The 17954-nt window shown below is 43.2% G+C and overlaps 1 protein-coding gene across 1 annotated transcript in view; it reads left to right on the top strand.

Annotated features, from left to right (window-relative positions):
• Positions 1–17954, top strand: part of LOC139275220 (FRAS1-related extracellular matrix protein 2-like) — a 288895-nt gene that overhangs the window by 232713 nt on the left and 38228 nt on the right. The window contains exons 10-15 of the mRNA XM_070892378.1: positions 2809–2973; positions 3070–3252; positions 7983–8113; positions 10968–11126; positions 16543–16846; positions 17784–17915. Of these exons, the coding sequence (XP_070748479.1) occupies positions 2809–2973; positions 3070–3252; positions 7983–8113; positions 10968–11126; positions 16543–16846; positions 17784–17915 (1074 nt within the window). The remainder of the gene's footprint in view (positions 1–2808; positions 2974–3069; positions 3253–7982; positions 8114–10967; positions 11127–16542; positions 16847–17783; positions 17916–17954) is intronic.

The raw sequence follows: 17954 nt of genomic DNA on the forward strand, positions 1-17954 counted from the left end.
ACTGCCATCTTAAACCATCTAGTTGGCCATGTAGTGAGGACAAGTGTGTTCACATGTGAGTCGTAGCTGGGATTTATACTGTTGGACATAGAGTCAAAAATCCAAATCTGCACCACTAGAATTGAAGCACTGTGTCCCACTTATGCTCGTCAGACATGTGAGGCCACCTACAAGCTAATTGTAACATTCGTCTAGCCATGGTCTGCTTGTAGCAGCTGACTGATTCACGCCTTTAGAATTTGCAGAAATATTAGCTCTGTGAGAAATCCTGTACATGAGGCTGCAAAACAACTGTAATCTGTCATGGAATGTTGACATACAATCATTAAAGTAAGGACATAATGAAAAAGGCAGTCACCTGAAATGTACGAGAGCAGAACTTCAGAAGTTCTCTCAAAACGTAAAAAAAAATCAACTTATTGTAGTTTTATTTTGATATGTAAAGTCCTTTCAAAGCTTTTAAATGTTTGTGTCCTGGGCTTGCAAATGGAGAACACCCACAATATTGTACTCCTATTGTGGCTGTGGCACCAAACACATCGGCCGTAAGAATAGAAAGAATTGTAATAGATTCTCCAACCTAGTTTTTAAAGGGTTAAGAATCACCAACCCCAAACTGATTTTTAGATGGTTTAAAGGAATGCCAAATTGAATTGTGTTTTTAGGCTCAGGTGCTATGATTGCTGATTACTTGAATCTGCTGGGTAGTATTTAAGAGATCCATTAGTTTTCAAACTGGCCACCAGATGGAGCACTTTGTAGGATTTGAGTTTTCCACCTCGGAGGAGAGTAAATCCGAAATGGTTCACTCATGCTGATGTAAGCACAATTTATACTTCCCACATAGACCACCCACTGAAGAATAATATGTGATGACATACATGGTTGCCAGGAGGAAAGGAATCAACACAATTGGTCAAATCTTCAAAAAAAAATATTTTTACAATAAAATACTCATTTCCATGTTTTAAACTAGTTTCTGATATCATTGGCTCAATACTAATTTTCAGATCTGCTGTAGGGGAGCTACTTTAAACATAGCACAACAAAATTGCTGATCTTCTACATTCTGGGAGATGTGGTGATGGCGCTCCTATTGGATTAGGGAGAGGAGGGGAAACATCTTGAAAGTACAGTTTTTGCTATGACTGGTCTGTTTCTGTTGTATTGTAAATTTTTTGTTCAGGAGCTACAACTTGTATGTGCATTGTGCTCTGATAAATGAAACATTTCAGAGCCCTTAACAAGGACTCGAGGATGATAATGTTTGACACTGAGGAGCAAAAGCCGGGAATTTCAGGAGGGGGGAGAGCAAAGTCAAGGAGAAGGGTTTTTTTCAGAGCATTTTGAAAGTGGGAATGGAGACAGATGGACTAAGTGGTTTGGGGAGAGAACTCCACAGGAAAAGGTTGTAGTGACTGAAAGATCAGTTCATGATATGGAATAGAGGGAATGGGGAACAAGCAGTAATCCAGAGGCAGAGACTGCAATGCATGGCTGAACAAGATTCCTTGAAAAGAGTGGAGCAAGGGCCTGGTAGGTTTTGTAGATGAGGACAAGAATCTTGGAAGTTGACTTGCTGGGGACAGGAAGCAATTGGAGCTTAGAATGATAGGGTGAATGGGTGGAACTTTGTACAGGAGAAGGCATGGGCCACAGAAATGTAGGTTAACTATAGTTTATGAAGGGTGGAAGCAGCATGGCTGCCATGGAGGGAGTTGGAGAAGTCAATGCTTCAGGTGATGAAGATGTGGATTAGGATTTCAACAGTAATGAGTTAGAGATCGGGTCTTAGCAAGGGAGTGGATGGGGTTAGAAAGCAGAGTTAAGGATCAAGCAGCATGTTAAGCTTGGGCATCACCAGATTTAGCCCCGAAAAGGCAACTAGGGAAGTGGCTGTGGGGGTTCTTTTTTAAGGAAGAGATTGGAGATGAGAGATTTGTATGTCATGCTTTTTGTGATTGAAATTCACAAGAGATACAATTGCTTTTTCACAATGAGCAAACTCGGGAGTAAATGTTGACCCAACTCTTGTTTCTGGTGATAATAAAAGAGGGAATGGCATAAAAAGAGGAGAAAATGATTACAGATTTTAAAACATGTCATTACAGGGTATTAAGGACTTAACCATCTTAATTTAATTAATGTACAAAAGAACTACAATGTTTGTTTCCAGTCTATTACTTGATTTTAATATTAGAAAAAAATCTGAAAAATGATCCTCATTCAGTGTATATTCTCAAGCTCCTATCTGGCACAAGTCTCTTGTTGCAGATGATTATGCCACGGGGGAAAATAAACTAATTTGTTATTTCCTTTTTAAAATAAAGATTGAAAATGAAAAGCTGAAAGAAAATATATATTTTTTTGCATCTTCGATCAAACACACTGAAGCTCTCGGCTTTAACCAAACGTCATCTTCCTTAGTACGGTTTTATCTTTGGCCAATTCCTGTTGCTTCATTAGGTACCTAGGGCAGAGATTACTGTTAGTGTATTTATCGCGCTTACATACTTATAACAAATTCCTGTCTTCATTTAGTGAGGGTGTTAAGGCATGTTAAATAACAGGAGAGGGGAATTTAGTAAAAGTGCATAAAGCATTTGTATTTTATCACTGGCAGTTATTTCTACTCTTTTGTTATTTCTTTTGAAGACTCCTTATTTTGACTGTTAGAAAATCAAAGAATAGTTTTTTTTTCAGTGTAATAAAAGTTTTTAAAATAAAAGAAGCCACTTCTATTTTGCAAAAATGGAAGCTGATGAGCAGCGCTTTAAGGATCTCACGACATTCTACCATATTTCACAGGTGAAATTGAGAAACCCTGTACTGTGACTTTAAATGACGATACAATACATGAGGAAGATGAGGAGCTGAGACTGGTCCTTGGAACTCCAAAGAGCGACTCCCCATTTGGTGCTTCAATCGGTGAAGGGAACGAAACAGTAATCAAAGTCATGGATGGCGCAGATAGTGAGGAACATTATTGTGTAGTTTCAAAATGAATGAATTGAAATTTATTCTATATTTCATGGGCTACACTAAAAACCCTTGCTATTTTTATTACAGAGGCTATTATTAAATTTGGAGAGACCAAATTTAGCATCAGTGAACCTAAAGAACCCGGGCAGATTGCAGTTGTAAAAATTCCAATTCTTCGCCTTGGAGATACTTCAAAAGTTTCTATTGTACGAGTCCACACAAAAGATGGTTCTGCCATCTCTGGAGAAGACTACAATCCCTTGTCAGAAGGTACATGGTTATATGAAGTGGTTCAGAGTTTACAGGAAGCCTACTAGTTTGTGTTAAATTTAGTCTTATGTTTCAGGTACTTACACTAAAGTAAATCTGAAGTGCCCTACAGCAAGACGCCTTGGAGTAGTCTGGAACATGATTCGACCTGTTTTGAGCAAGTCTTTTGTGCATTTTGACAGTTATTTAGTCTGGAGAAAAAGTCTGGGAAGGGGCCAATGAGATTACCCACGATAATAAAATAATAGAACGTCCTGTGCGTTGAAGAAGTTAGCATAAAGTTGCAAAAAGTTAAATTTTAAGCAGTTTTAATTATAAAAAGTATATTGTAATTTAGGAAAATGGACCAAGACTTTGTTTTTAGTATTTTTATTCAAATGACTGTTTTTGTACTGCCGTAAAATACTTTCCATCAGTCCTGAATCTCCTTTCTGCAATGTCACCAGGTCAAGTGAATTAAGGAAATACAAATCAGTAACAACAACTTGCATTTATATAACGCCTTTAGCGTAGTTAAACCTCTGATGGCACTTCACAGGAGCATTACCAAACAAAATCTGACACCGAGCCAAACAAGAAGATATTAGGACAGCTTGGTCAAAGAGGTAGGCTTTAAGGATCATCTTAAAGGAGGAGATGTTTAGGGAGGGAATTCCAGAGCTTGGAGCCTAGGCTGCTGAAAGCACGGGCACAAATGGTGGTGCAATGAAAATCTGGGATGTGTAAGAGGCCAGAACTGAAAGAGTGCAGAGATCTCGGAGGGTTGTAGGGCTAGAGAAGTTACAGAGATCGGGAGGGGCGAGGCCTTGGAGGGATTTGAAAACAAGAATGAGAATTTTAAAATTACGCTGTTGCTGACCGAAAACCAAACAAAGGGGTGATGAGTGAATGGGACTGAGGTGCGAGTTAGGATACGGGCAGCAGAGTTTTGGATGAGTTCAAGTTGATAGAGGGTGGAAATGCGAGGACAGCCAGGAGAGCGTTGGAATTGTCAAGTCTAGAGGCAACTAAGGCATGAATGAGGCTTTCGGCAGCAGATGAGCTGCAACGGGGTGGAGACGAGTGATGTTTCGGAGGTAGAAGTAGACAGTCCTGGTGATGGAGCCGATATGGGGTCGTATATAAGCTCATCTCAAGGTCAAATAGGACACTGTGGGCTGGAATTTCCCCAACTTTGCGCCCAGTTTTTCAGCGATATTTTGTCGTTTTTGCCGAAAAAAGCCGGTCCATGAAATTTGGTGAAGTCTTAAGAACTTAAGGACATAAGAAATAGGAGCAGGAGTAAGTCATTTAGCCCCTCGAGCCAGCTCCACCATTCACTAAGATCATGGCTGGTCTGATCATGGACTCAGCTCCACTTCCCTGCCCGCTCCCCATAACCCTTTGCTCCCTTATCGCTCAAAAATCTATTCATCTCCGCCTTAAATATATTCAATGACCCAGCCTCCACAGCTCTCTGGGGCAGTGAATTCCATAGATTTACAACTCTCAAAGAAGAAATTTCTCCTCATCTCTGTTTTAAATGGGTGGTCTAAGACTATGTCCCCTAGTTTTAGTTTCACCTATGAGTGGAAATATCCTCTCTGCATCCACCTTGTCAAGCCCCCTCATTATCTTAGAAGTTTTAATAAGATCACCTCTCATTCTTCTGAACTCCAACGTGTATAGGCTCAACCTATCTTCATAAGTCAACTCCCTCATCTCTGGAATCAACCCAGTGAACCTTCTCTGAACTGCCTTCAATGCAAGTATATCCTTCCTTAAATACAGAGACCAAAACTGTATGCAGTACTCCAGATGTGGCCTCACCAATACTCTGTACAGTTGTAGCAGGACTTCTCTGCTTTTATACTCTATCCCCCTTGCAATAAAGGGCAACATTCCATTTACCTTCCTGATTACTTGCTGTACCTGCATTCTAACTTTTTGTGTTTCATGCACAAGGACCCCCAGGTCTCTCTGTACTGCAGCACTTTGCAATTTTTCTCCATTTAAATTATAATTTGCTTTTCTATTATTTCTGCCAAAGTGGATAACCACACATTTTCCCACATTATACTCCATCTGCCAAGTTTTTACCCACTCACTTAGCCTGTCCACATCCCTTTGCAGATTTTTTGGGTCCTCACAATTTGCTGTCCCACCCATCTTTGTATCATTGTAAACAGTTGAGGCCCCAGCACCGATCGCTGTGGCACCACACTAGTCACTGTTTGCCAACTGGAAAATGACCCATTTATCCCAACTCTCTGTTTCCTGTTAGTTAACCAATCCTGTATCCATGCTAATATATTACCCCCAACCCTGTAAGCTTTTATCTTGTGCAGTAACCTCTTATGTGGCACCTTATCGAATGCCTTCTGGAAATCCAAATACATCACATCCACTAGTTCCCCCTTATCCACCCTGCTCGTTACATCCTCAAGAACTCCAGCAAATCTGTCAAACATGATTTCCCTTTCATAAAACCATGCTGACTCTGCTTGATTAAATCATGCTTTTCCAAATGTTCTGCTTCTGCTTCCTTAAGAATGGACTCCAGCATTTTCCCAAGGACAGATGTTAGGCTAACTGGTCTATAGTTTCCTGCTTTTTGTCTGCCTCCTTTTTTAAATAGGGGCGATATATTTGTGGTTTTCCAATCTGTTGGGACCGCCCCAGAATCCAGGAAATTTTGGTAGATTAAACCAATGCATTAGTCTTGCGCCGGCAATTTTTAAGTACTGCTGGGAAACGGACCGCCGGCGTGCAAGACTCGAAAAAGCGCTTTCACCTAAAATTTGGCTCGCAGCGCACCCGTAGATAGTACCAAAAAAAACGTTCGGGAAAGACCTGCATTGCACCCCTTGGAACAGCTGTAGGTATGAAGACTTGTAAAAAAAGGTAAGTTAAAGTTTTTATTTTTTAATTTTCTTTCAGTGATTCGCCGGTTAAGTGTCTTGTGAATGTTTTGTGGGGGGATTTTTTTGCAATTTTTTTGTTGGTGTTTTCCCTCCTCCCTAGGCCCAACTCGTATCGGCCTTGGAGAAAAGTTGCAGAAAATTTGTGATTTGCGCCACGAATCCTCGTGCAACGCCCGTTTTTACTGCCGGGCGCAGTAAAAATCCCCGAATCATAGAAGAGTCATAGCGGTATTTTTGGCGTAAAAATACCGTTATGACCAAAAATGGAATTTCTAGCCCTATGGTTGCAAACGGTCTGGTTCCACCTCAGGCAGTGTTCAGGGAGATGGATGGGTTTGGTGTCTAGGCAACAACTATTTATAGTAACCACTATGAATTGAGCATGTTCATCCTGAAAAGGATTTTATGGTATTAAACTGTCAGCTGGCTGAAATGCTGGCACCTATCCATTGATATTCCCTATAAAGTTCTACAGCGCACTTTCTAGTTGAATCAGTGTACCATTGTTAGAAAGTTGGCATAGAACGTGGCATGCCATTATTGAAGGAGTGCGAGTCTAAATGTGGAAGTGATTCAGTCCATTATGCTAAACACTTGTGTTCATTTGCTTGATTGATGTGATTCATAGACTCAGCTCACTTTGATAATTAGATTTTTAACAGACATATGGGCCTTCGCATAATTATCTCGCTCGGCAGGGGGCTCTTTTATGGTCGCAATGCTTCCCTTGTCCTCCTCTCTGAAACATAGAGGCCTAGAAATTTGATGGCTCAGCGCCTGATTTTCAGACACTAACCATTCTACTAAGCTCTCAATTTGGTGGACAGGAAGCATGCGCACATTTCCAGTCGAAGTGCAGCATATGGGATACAGCAGATGCGCTGTCAAAGGAGCCTTGGTGAGTTTCTGCAGTGCCTCTTGTAGGTGGTATACACTGCAGCCACAATGTACTGGTCGGTGGTGGAGGAGGGTGTGAATGTTTAAAGTGGTGGATGGGGTGCCAATCAAGCAGCCTGCTTTGACCTGAATGGTGTCAAGCTTTTTGAGTGTTGTTGGAGCTGCACTTATCCAGGCAAGTGGAGAGTATTCCATCACACTCCTGACTTTTGCGCCTTGTAGATGGTGGAAAGGCTTTGGGGCGTCAGGAGGTGAGTCACTTGCCTCAGAATATCCAGTCTCTGACTTCATGTCTAAGCCTATGGTGGCAAAGGATTACAACCAATCCGATCCTGTCTTCACCAAACACCCAGATGCATACTTCCCAGACAGTGTCACTGGATAGTGATCAAGAGCAGGAATGTTAGCTGACTTTTCTGCTCAATTACCCAGAGATACAGGAGTCAGTTGTAGCATCACCACTGCTGCCCTGGCTAAGACCAGCTAACTGAATACATGGGAGTAGAAACTGGAGCCTTCCTGTGCTGTGTGGCTCACTTCTATACCGGCATTGTTTATTGGATAAATGCAATCAGAAGTTTTGGCTTGCAGTGTTGCTATATTTTTCGTGCTGCACTCTGATGCTCCATAGATAGGATTAGAGCAATTGAAAGGCTTAAGTAAGACAATTCTCCATCCTCCATTTAGCAACCTAAAGTGGGATAGATTACAAAGTTGTACCTTAGCTTTGTTCATTGATAGTAATGTAATTTAGAATGCTGATTAAACCTGGTAACCACAGATATAAATATTTCTATTGCTGCATAATAAGTAAGTACTATACTCAGTGTCGGGGGAAAAAATGGGTCTTCTGCAGTTTAAATGAATTTTAAGTGAAGCCATCTATTGACTGCCCCTTCTTTATCAAGACTTGGTTTTGATTGATTTCAGAAATTGAATTTAAAGAAAGTGAAACCCAGCACTATGTGGAAGTTGAGGTGCTGTACGATGGAGTGAGAGAAATGCGAGAGGCCTTCACCATCCACCTGAAACCTGATGAGAACATGGTGGCAGAAACCCAGGTACTCAGGCAGAAGAAATGTATACAACCTACTTAGCAGTAGGTTTATTAAATAAATTCAAAAATACTATTAAAAGCCTTATGTTTTGAGTGGTGCAAGTGCAGAGAGGAAAATACCACCTTCTACCCTAGGCTAAATCTAGTGCTGGACAAAGATTTTAACTCTGCATCCTGTCCATTATTCTCTATTGCTGTGTTGTCCAGGGGAAAAGTAATGTATCTGCTTGCCCTTCTAAACAAGCCGTTAGCCACTGACTTTATGCAGCAATGCAATGTAGACGGACTGATGGCCTCAGTGACCCCTGGAAAGAGCCCATGGTTAAAAAAAGATCAAGGCAGCTTCATTGTCTTGTTTGCTCAGGAATTGGCCTGCCACTTCTCCTGCAGCCAGGTGCCATCTATCACTGCCTCCCTGGCAAATAGCAACCTCTGAAGGAATTGCTCCTCCAGGTATTTCCATCAAGATCGATAGTGTCAGTTGGCAGGGTAACAGTGGACAAGAGCCTTCCTCCTGGAATGATGCCTCACTTTCTTAGGCCCCAAACTGTTAAGTATTGAATAACTCCACGAGGCTAAGTACGGTGAGCTAGTTCAGGCATGACCTTACTCCAGTTTATTTATTCTCAAAGTGAGGATTCAAAGTGGCTGCCAACATTATATACACAGCTTGCACGTGTCTGCCAGTGACCATTAGGACTCCGACAGTCATGCCCTCCGGTGGCAGGTAAAACCCAGTTAACATACATAACATCATTCCACCCAAAGTCCTTGGTACAGGTTGTATTTACAAATTGAGATGGTCAGGGGCCTTCCGCTCCCTGATTGATCTTCTCAGTTCGAACCCAAGCTTGGATGAATTAGTAGGACCATTGTGGCATTGTGGAGCAGTCGGTCTGTCGGGGATGGTAGGTTCGTCATCGTGAATGACACACGGGTCAACTGATGGTTGGATGTGTGTTGGTTGGTTGATGATGATGTCATCTTCAATTTGTTCTGGATTTTCTATGAATCGTAGTTTGGTTTGGTCGGTGTGCCTCTTGCATGTTTGGCCATTTAACAGTTTGACTACAAAAACCCTGTTCCCCTCCTTGGCCAAAACCGTGCCAGCAGATGGCAGGTAAAACCCAGTTAACATACATAACACAAATCACCCTCCTCGTACTCGTCGTCGTCATCCTCTTTCCCCAAGTAGTATATGTACAAGGGGATTCCAAATGGTACACCCAATGTGCTAAGGGGGCTGATGTGGCCACAAAACTCCCAGCTCTCGTTGAACTCTTCTGGCCACCGTGGAACCTTTCAGCAACAGTAAGCTTTCAAAATGTTGTCTCCTCACTGGCCAAAAGTCAATTTGTCACTTGCTATTCAGATTAGTGCTTTACTGTTACGTATTGAAACATTGCTCTGTTAAACTGAACACTAGTTTATATGGCCAACATATGACCTGCAACCAGCAGAAATGGATGCGAAGACCCTAATGATGTCACTTGCAGCTCATTGTAATCTGATGTGAAGAGAAATACAAAGTAATTGGGGGCAAAATTGCTCTGCGCCCCGATTGGGGGCGGTAACCAGCTGGTGCCGGGACTTTCTGTGCCCCTCACAGAAGTCCCACCGCCCCCCCCCCCCCCCCCAACGCTGAATTGGGTGTACCGCCCCTCAAAGGAATGTCATGGCTCCGCAATCATTTGGTGTACGAGAGCACACTGTTGCACACTCAGCAAGGCCTTTGATGGCCTCCATTAGGGCAGCGTGGGACTGGGCCTGTAGCCCAGCACCCAAAACGGGGTGCCGTCTGCACGATGGCGGCCCGGACCACGCTAGGAAGCTGTCAGTGGAGCCGAGCAGAGAGTTGGCAAACTGCTTAAGGTGACGGGGCGCCGGCGCCCTCCCCTTTAACTTCCACCCCCACGAGCGGATATCGGCCAGCTTCCCGACCCGCAAAGTTAGCGTTGACATCTGCTCGCACCAGCTTCACAGGCCGCGGGACAATTTCCCCTGCGGGGTGGAAAGGGGTCGTGTACGGTGCTGAGAGGTCGCCACGCACGGCGAAGACAGCGACTCCGCAAACTCCCGGGTAATTTCCAGGGAGCCGGTAGCACGATTCCGCCCCCCACCCAAAGCCTGGTCGAAAAGTTTCTTCCCCCCCCCCCCCCCCCCGTTAGTGCCCCCTGGAGGCACTAACGGGTCTCTAAAAAAGGGTCAACTTTGCCCCCATTGTTTTAACGCAATATCTCAACCCCTGCCCAACCCGGGATTGGAAGAACACCTTAAGCACAAACTAGACACAAGGGGTCTCCACCCTGTTTTTTGTTGCATCCCACTAATAGGCACATAAGGGACGCAATGCATAGGATGATGGGTCTCAATATATATTTATTCTGCTGCAATAATCCTCCACAAGCTGAGTAAAGCGCCTGTGAATTTTATACTATGTTAACCATACACAGTCAATTCTTTTCAACAACCCACGGCCAATGGCAGGGAAGGAGAGGAAATCACATTGGCAACAAATGCCTCCTGAAATAGTTTTTCACAATTGCATTGCCCTGCCCCCTATCTGTTATGGAACAAATAATATGGGCCTGCAACACTGGAGGAGCGAGTGATATAAGGAACCTACATATCAAACCTGTTCCATATCATACCTTTTTGAGGATTGCGTGATGCTCTCACTGCTATGGACTGTTTCCAACAAATGTGCCCCACCTTGATGACCACAATCGCACAACAAAATACACCGCGTTTGAGGAATCTGTTTTATTTGTGTGGATACTGTAAAACCGTGCTATTGATGTAGCCACATTGCTTTCCTCAGCAGTACACTGCTGATACCTTTTTATGTTGTTTCCCAGATAAGTAAAGCAATTGTATACATCGAGGAGATGAACAGCATGGCTGACGTCACGTTCCCATCCGTCCCACAAGTTGTCTCGCTGCTTATATATGATGATACCTCCAGAGCAAAAGAAAACCCTAGCCCCCCAGCAGGCTATCCTGTTGTCTGTGTAACAGTACGTATCACCCAGTTTACATCACCGTGTTCTGACATCCTGTCATAGTATAAGCATAACTTTTGCATAGTGCCTTCATTGGACGATAAGGTTCCATTATTACTCTTTAATATGCCAAAACTTTTACCATTTTGTAAAATTACAGTTGAGTTGATGCCACATATTGCAACACAAAAGCAATTGTGCACCTTGAGAAACTTATTTTTCATTGAGAGCATTGGGGGAAAAGAAGCCAGCAGAATAGACCATGGGGCCGAAATTCAGGGCCAGATTGAGTGGTCACCGCATTGCAGTCCAATGGCTACCCCAACCCAAATTCAAGTCGGGGATTTTTCGGCCTGTCCCCACTTAATCAAAACACGCACCGTCGCTCTCCCTCACCTGCAGAACACTCCGACCCATATTTAGGGAAAACAATCGTTGCCCCGCTGTCGGTGCACCTTTTTCTGACAGTGTGCGGCCTGGCAGTGCGTTGGCCATGTTATTTTTGCCGGCCGACTTCCCGATCGGCCAGCAAAATATTGCCCCCCTGGTTGACAGCGGCGTTGTCTCGATCCTGCCCCTCAGCCTGACTTACTGCCGCATTTCCACCCCACTATGACCGACTTCCGGGTCCAACGTTAAAAAAATTACTAACTGCCGAAAACCAATCACGAGGCAGCCTCAACACTCCGGGCAGAAAAATCTCCCCCAAAAAAGTAGGCCTTTTTCTGGCGGCCCTGAATTTGGGCCCCCATGTTGTTAGATCACACTGTTTTTGTAAAGGGTTAGTCTGATAAGTCACCGTCATATGTTTTAAACTGGGACCATATTAACTTTGACTACCATGCTGCCCATCAATAGCGGAGCCGATAGCGGGATGTAGAAGCCTGAGACAGATAGATGGTGTATGCTGGGATGTAGGGTTGAAGAAGATTGCACAAATGGAAAACAGTAAGACGATAGAGAGTTTGAAAACAAAAATGAGGGTTTAGAAGTTGGTGCGCTGTAGGATGATGAACCAGTGCAGGTCAGTAAGCACTGTGATCGGGGTGTGGTGTAACATACAATTGGCAGAGAGAATTTGTATAGTACAGAGCTTATAAAGCTGGTGAGAGTTTTGGAAAAATCAAGTTCAGACGTGATGAAGACATAGATAAAGGTTTCGGCAGTAACGTGGTGAGGTCAGGACATAGGTGGGAGATTTTATAAATGTTGAAGTAAGTGGTCTTTGTGATGGATTCAATGTAGGCTTTGAAGCTCAGCTTGTGCAGGACACTTGGGGGTTGCATACTTTTGGTCTTAGCCAGAGCAGGAATTCAATAGTTAGGATGGAATCGGCACCTGATGTACACGGTTTCTGTCAGAATTCGAACAGGCTGACCTCAGTACTGTTGAGGTTGTACTGGAAAATGTCATGGATCATCAATGATTTGGTGTACGATAGCACACCAACAGTCGTAGGGTCAAGAATGGTGGTGGAGAGATGAAACAAATGGCAGCTGATTTCATGCTTGCAGATAATGTCATCAAGGATAACGGGGAAGGTGGCTCAACCGTGATTAACAAGGGAAATTAGGGATAGTATTAAATCCAAGGAAGAGGCATATAAATTGGCCAGAAAAAGCAGCAAATTTGAGGACTGGGAGAAATTTAGAATTTAGCAGAGGAGGACAAAGGGTTTAATTAGAAGGGAGAAAATAGCGTATGAGAGGAAGCTTGCTGGGAACATAAAAACTGACTGCAAAAGCTTCTATGGATATGTGAATAGAAAAAGATTGGTGAAGACAAACGTAGGTCACTCGCAGTCAGAATCAGGTGAATTTATAATGGTGGAATCAAAGAAATGGCAGACCAGTTGAACAAATACTTTGGTTCTGTCTTCACGAAGGAAGACACATTTAACCTTCCGGAAATACTAGGGAACCGAGGGTCTAGCGAGAAGGAAGAACTGAAGGAAATCCTTATTAGTCAGGAAATTGTGTTAGGGAAATTGATGGGATTGAAGGCGGATAAATCCCCAGGGCCTGATAGTCTGCATCCCAGGGTACTTAAGGAAGTGGCCCTAGAAATAGTGGATGCATTGGGGATCATTTTCCAACAGTATATTGACTGGATCAGTTCCTATGGACTGGAGGGTAGCTAATGTAACACTACTTTTTAAAAAAGGAGGGAGAGAGAAAATGGGGAATTATAGATCGGTTAGCCTGACATCAGTAGTGGGGAAAATGTTGGAATCAATTATTAAAGATGAAATAGCAGCGCATTTGGAAAGCAATGATGGGATCGGTCCAAGTCAGCTTGGATTTATGAAAGGGAAATCATGCTTGACAAATCTTCTAGAATTTTTTGAGGATGTAACTAGTAGATTGGACAAGGGAGAACCAGTGGATGTGATGTATTTGGATTTTAAAAAGGCTTTTGACAAGGTCCCACACAAGAGATTAGTGTGCAAAATTAAAGCACATGGTATTGGGGGGTAATGTATTGATGTGGATAGAGAACTGGTTGGCAGACAGGAAGCAGAGAGTCGGGATAAATGGGGCCTTTTCAGAATGGCAGGCAGTGACTAGTGGGGTGCTGCAGGGCTCAGTGCTAGAACCCCAGCTATTTACAATATTCATCAATGATTTAGATGAAGGAATTGAGTGTAATATCTCCAAGTTTGCAGACGACACTACGCTGGGTGGCGGTGTGAACTGTGAGGAGGATGCTAAGAGGCTGCAGGGTGACTTGGACAGGTTAGGTGAGTGGGCAAATGCATGGCAGATGCAGTATAATGTGGATAAATGTGAGATTATCCACTTTGGTGGCAAAAACATGAAGGCAGAGTATTATCTGAATGGTGGCAGATTAGGAAAAGGGGAGGTGCAACGAGACCTGGATGTCATGGTACATCAGTCATTGAAAGTTGGCATGCAGGTACAGCAGGTGAAGAAGGCAAATGGCATGTTGGCCTTCATAGCTCGGGGATTTGAGTATAGGAGCATGGAGGTCTTAATGTAGTTGTGCAGGGCCTTGGTGAGGCCTCACCTGGATTATTGTGTTCATTTTTTGTCTCCTAATCTGAGGAAGGATGTTCTTGCTATTGAGGGAGTGCAGCGAAGGTTCACCAGACTGATTCCTGGGATGGCTGGACTGACATATGAGGAGAGACTGGATCGACTGGGCCTGCATTCACTGGAGTTTAGAAGAATGAGAGAGGATCTCATAGAAACATATAAAATTCTGACGGGACTGGACAGGTTAGATGCAGGAAGAATGTTCCCGATGTTGGGGAAGTCCAGAACCAGGGGTCACAGTATAAGGATAAGGGGTAAGCCATTTGGGACCGAGATGAGGAGAAACCTCTTCACTCAGAGAGTTATTAACCTCTGGAATTCTCTACCACAGAGAGTTGTTGATGCCAGTTTGTTAGATATATTCAAGAGGGAGTTAGATATGGCCTTGACGGCTAAAGGGATCAAGGGGTATGGAGAGAAAGCAGGAAAGGGGTACTGAGGTGAATGATCAGCCATGATCTTATTGAATGGCGGTGCAGGTTCAAAGGGCTGAATGACCTACTCCTGCACCTACTTTCTATGTTTCTATAATATGTTGTTAAGGAATAGGAGCAGGCATTAGGGCATGCTACTAGTGACTGCAGGCAGAAATCACTGGAGGAGACATATTGGCTGCACTGAGACTGTGTGGTGCTCTAGTGGTGAAAGAGAATGAAATTAACAACAATCTTGAAGGACACCAAGGTGTTGACTTAAGACTAAGGTAAACTCTGTCAATACAGGATAATCTAGGCTTAACTGCTTCACAGCACTTAACAAAATAGCAGTTTCCCTGCAACAAAATTGCCCCAAAATTTATTCCTGCAGATTACTGGGTTTTTAGCGCCTTTGAATTGTAGAAATATGGGCCCCAAGTTTCCACATGATTTGCTCCTGATTTTTAGGAGCAACTGGTGGAGAACGGAGTATCTTAGAAATTGGAATTCTCCACATTTAAGTTTTCTGCAGTTCTAGTCAGGTAGAACAGTTTCACTTTTGAACAGAATTTTTTTTTCAAAAGGGGGCGTGTCTGGCCACTGACGCCTGATTTGAAAGTTTCCACAGTGAAAACGTAACCCAAACTAACTTAGAATGGAGCAAGTGAAGATTTTTGTAAGCTTGAAAAAACCTTGTCTACACATTAAAAAATCAGGCGCAGGTTACAAATTAGGCGTCGGGAACGAGGTGGGGGGGAAGGGAAGTCACTAAATTCTACAATAAATCCTTAGTTATACTTATACAAATATTATACAAATAAATCCAACCTGAATAAAAATTTATAAGCAAAGAAAAGATTAAATAAACCATGTTCCTACCTGTGTGAAAGTGCTTCAGGCAGGCCTTTCAGGCAGCGGTTTGCCGTCGGGACCGATCGACGGCAGGGGAGGGAGGGAGGGAGGGAGAAAGCTGCAGGAAGCCTCAGTACTTGAGGCAGCGGTTTGCCGTCGGGCCCGACGGACGGCAGGGGGAGGGGGGAGGGAGGGAGAAAGCTGCAAGAAGCCTCAATGCTGATCATGGAAGGGCAATGTGGTTTTATTAAAAAATGTTAAAAATTGAACAGCTACAAAGAATTTGAATAGTCTCAAACAAGTGCATGTGTCCCGTTTATCACAGTCTATCTTTAATTACAGAATGCACTCCCTCACCCTCGCACACAGAAATATCAAGAAAATTAAAATGCAAGCCTTTGCAAGGGTTCAATAAACAAATTTTCACTTTTTCTGCAGCACTTTTTAAAATGGCCGAGTGCCAATGTTTACTTCACACTGCGCGTGCGCGAACGCTCCAACGCACATGCGCAGGGTTGCCGGCACGGAAAAAAATCATTTAAATTGTACCCGCCCCCTCCTACTTACAAAATCGACGCGAGTGGTAGGCTCCGCCCCCTGTGCGCCGCGCCAAGCAGACATCGAGCTGCAAAGCGCTCGAGAATAGCGCGTTTTTTTTCAGGCGCCGTTTTCGGCGCGAAAAATGGGCGCCCAGCTCGGAGGGGCGCCTGTTTTGCCGCGTGTGGAAACTTGGGGCCATTATTGCAACTAAAATTCGTCTGCCCAAGAACAAGACATTGCAGGCTGATACAGTAATAATCTAAAGGAAGAATTGCTCTGGTGAACCTTTACCTAACATAGTTTGCTCTGGTATGTAGGGACATTGTAAATGCGTTCAAAAAGAACATGTTTGCAATATTGCTACACAGTTATTGGCCGTACAGAAGCATTTATTCTTCTTGTGTAATGTTTATGTGCAACTGACTAAAAATTGTTTCACTACAATTCCAAATACAAACAAAACATATTAATGTTTGCTGGTGTCTCAAATCAAAGTGTTTTGTCCTTAACCTAACATAGTGTGTATTATCATTTGAGATGTTTAACTTCATTCTATTCTTTCCTCAGGCATGCAATCCTAAATATTCTGATTATGACAAGACAGGCTCGATATGTACCAGTGAGAGCATCAATGATACCCTTACTCGCTACCGCTGGCTGGTGAGTGCCCCGACTGGCCTTGATGGAGTGACCAGCCCAATGAGAGAAGTAGACTCAAACACTTTCTTCACCTCGTCCAAGATGATTACTCTGGACTCCATCTACTTCCAGGCTGGCTCTCGGGTGCAGTGTGCTGCTCGAGCAGTTAATTCCAATGGGGATGAAGGGCTTGAATTAGCAAGCCCCATTGTATCAGTCAACATTGAAGAAGGTAACACATAAAAATGTGTACTTTGTCACTTTGAAGGGAGCAATGTGGCAGATAGCACATTGAATAATGGAGGCAGGAGTTACAAGTTAGCACAAATCAAGAAAGCAAGAGATTTAGATGTTTCCTTGACCTGTTATGGTTTTAATTTCTTTTGTTTCTTTTTTAGAAATTTCTTCCTGTGTCGGTTTAATGCAGTCATTAATCTGTTTAGTTTAAACAAAGCATACCTGCATGTGAATCTCCATTTTTTGAAATGTTAACTAAGATTGTGTTAATACCTTTCACACCCTAGCTGCCCCTGCAGAATGATCTCAGTGAGCATATACATGTGCTGTGACATTAATTGTGGTGACTGGTTGAACGCTATTACAAGATTATTTCTTGGATTGAGAAACTATTTTCACTTACTTCTTACATTATAAATATTTCTTAGAAATTATGTAATTTATTTGTCTTAATATCCTTTAAACTATAAAGTTTTTTTTTTTAAAAAGCTAAATTGGTAGGAGGCTTAGAGGGGATTTGAGGGGAAATGTTTTCACCCAGAGGGTGGTGGGGGTCTGGAACTGCCTAAAAGGATGGTAGAGGCAGAAACCCTCACCACATTAAATGCACATTGGATGTGCATTTAAAGTGCCGTAACCTACAAGGCTACAGACCAAGAGCTGGAAAGTGGGATTAGTCTAGATAGCTCTTGATCAGCTGCCGCAGACACGATGAGCCGAAATAGCCTACTTTCGTGCTGTAAATTTCTATGATTCTATATATCCCTAACTTATACAGTTCCTTAATGCTGTATATATTTCTCAGTACCCATAATTGTCCATGAAGAGATATGGCATACTTTTAGTTTGAAGACAAGAGAATCTGAATTACCTTTAAATCTGTCATTCAGTTTTGGTTACCAGCCAGTGACATGTGATTCCTTTATTGTCAGGTCTGTGCCAGCCCAGAGTACAAGGAGCAGTCGGTGCTGAGCCATTCTCTGCTAAGCTGCGTTACACGGGATCTGACGATCCAGACCATCCCAACCTCATTAAAGTGACTGTAACAATGCCTCACATCGATGGTAGGGAGCACTGCATGGAGTTGCTGTTGTATGTTTTTC

The sequence above is a fragment of the Pristiophorus japonicus genome, chromosome 10 (assembly GCF_044704955.1).
Source record: "Pristiophorus japonicus isolate sPriJap1 chromosome 10, sPriJap1.hap1, whole genome shotgun sequence".
NCBI lineage: Eukaryota > Metazoa > Chordata > Chondrichthyes > Pristiophoridae > Pristiophorus > Pristiophorus japonicus.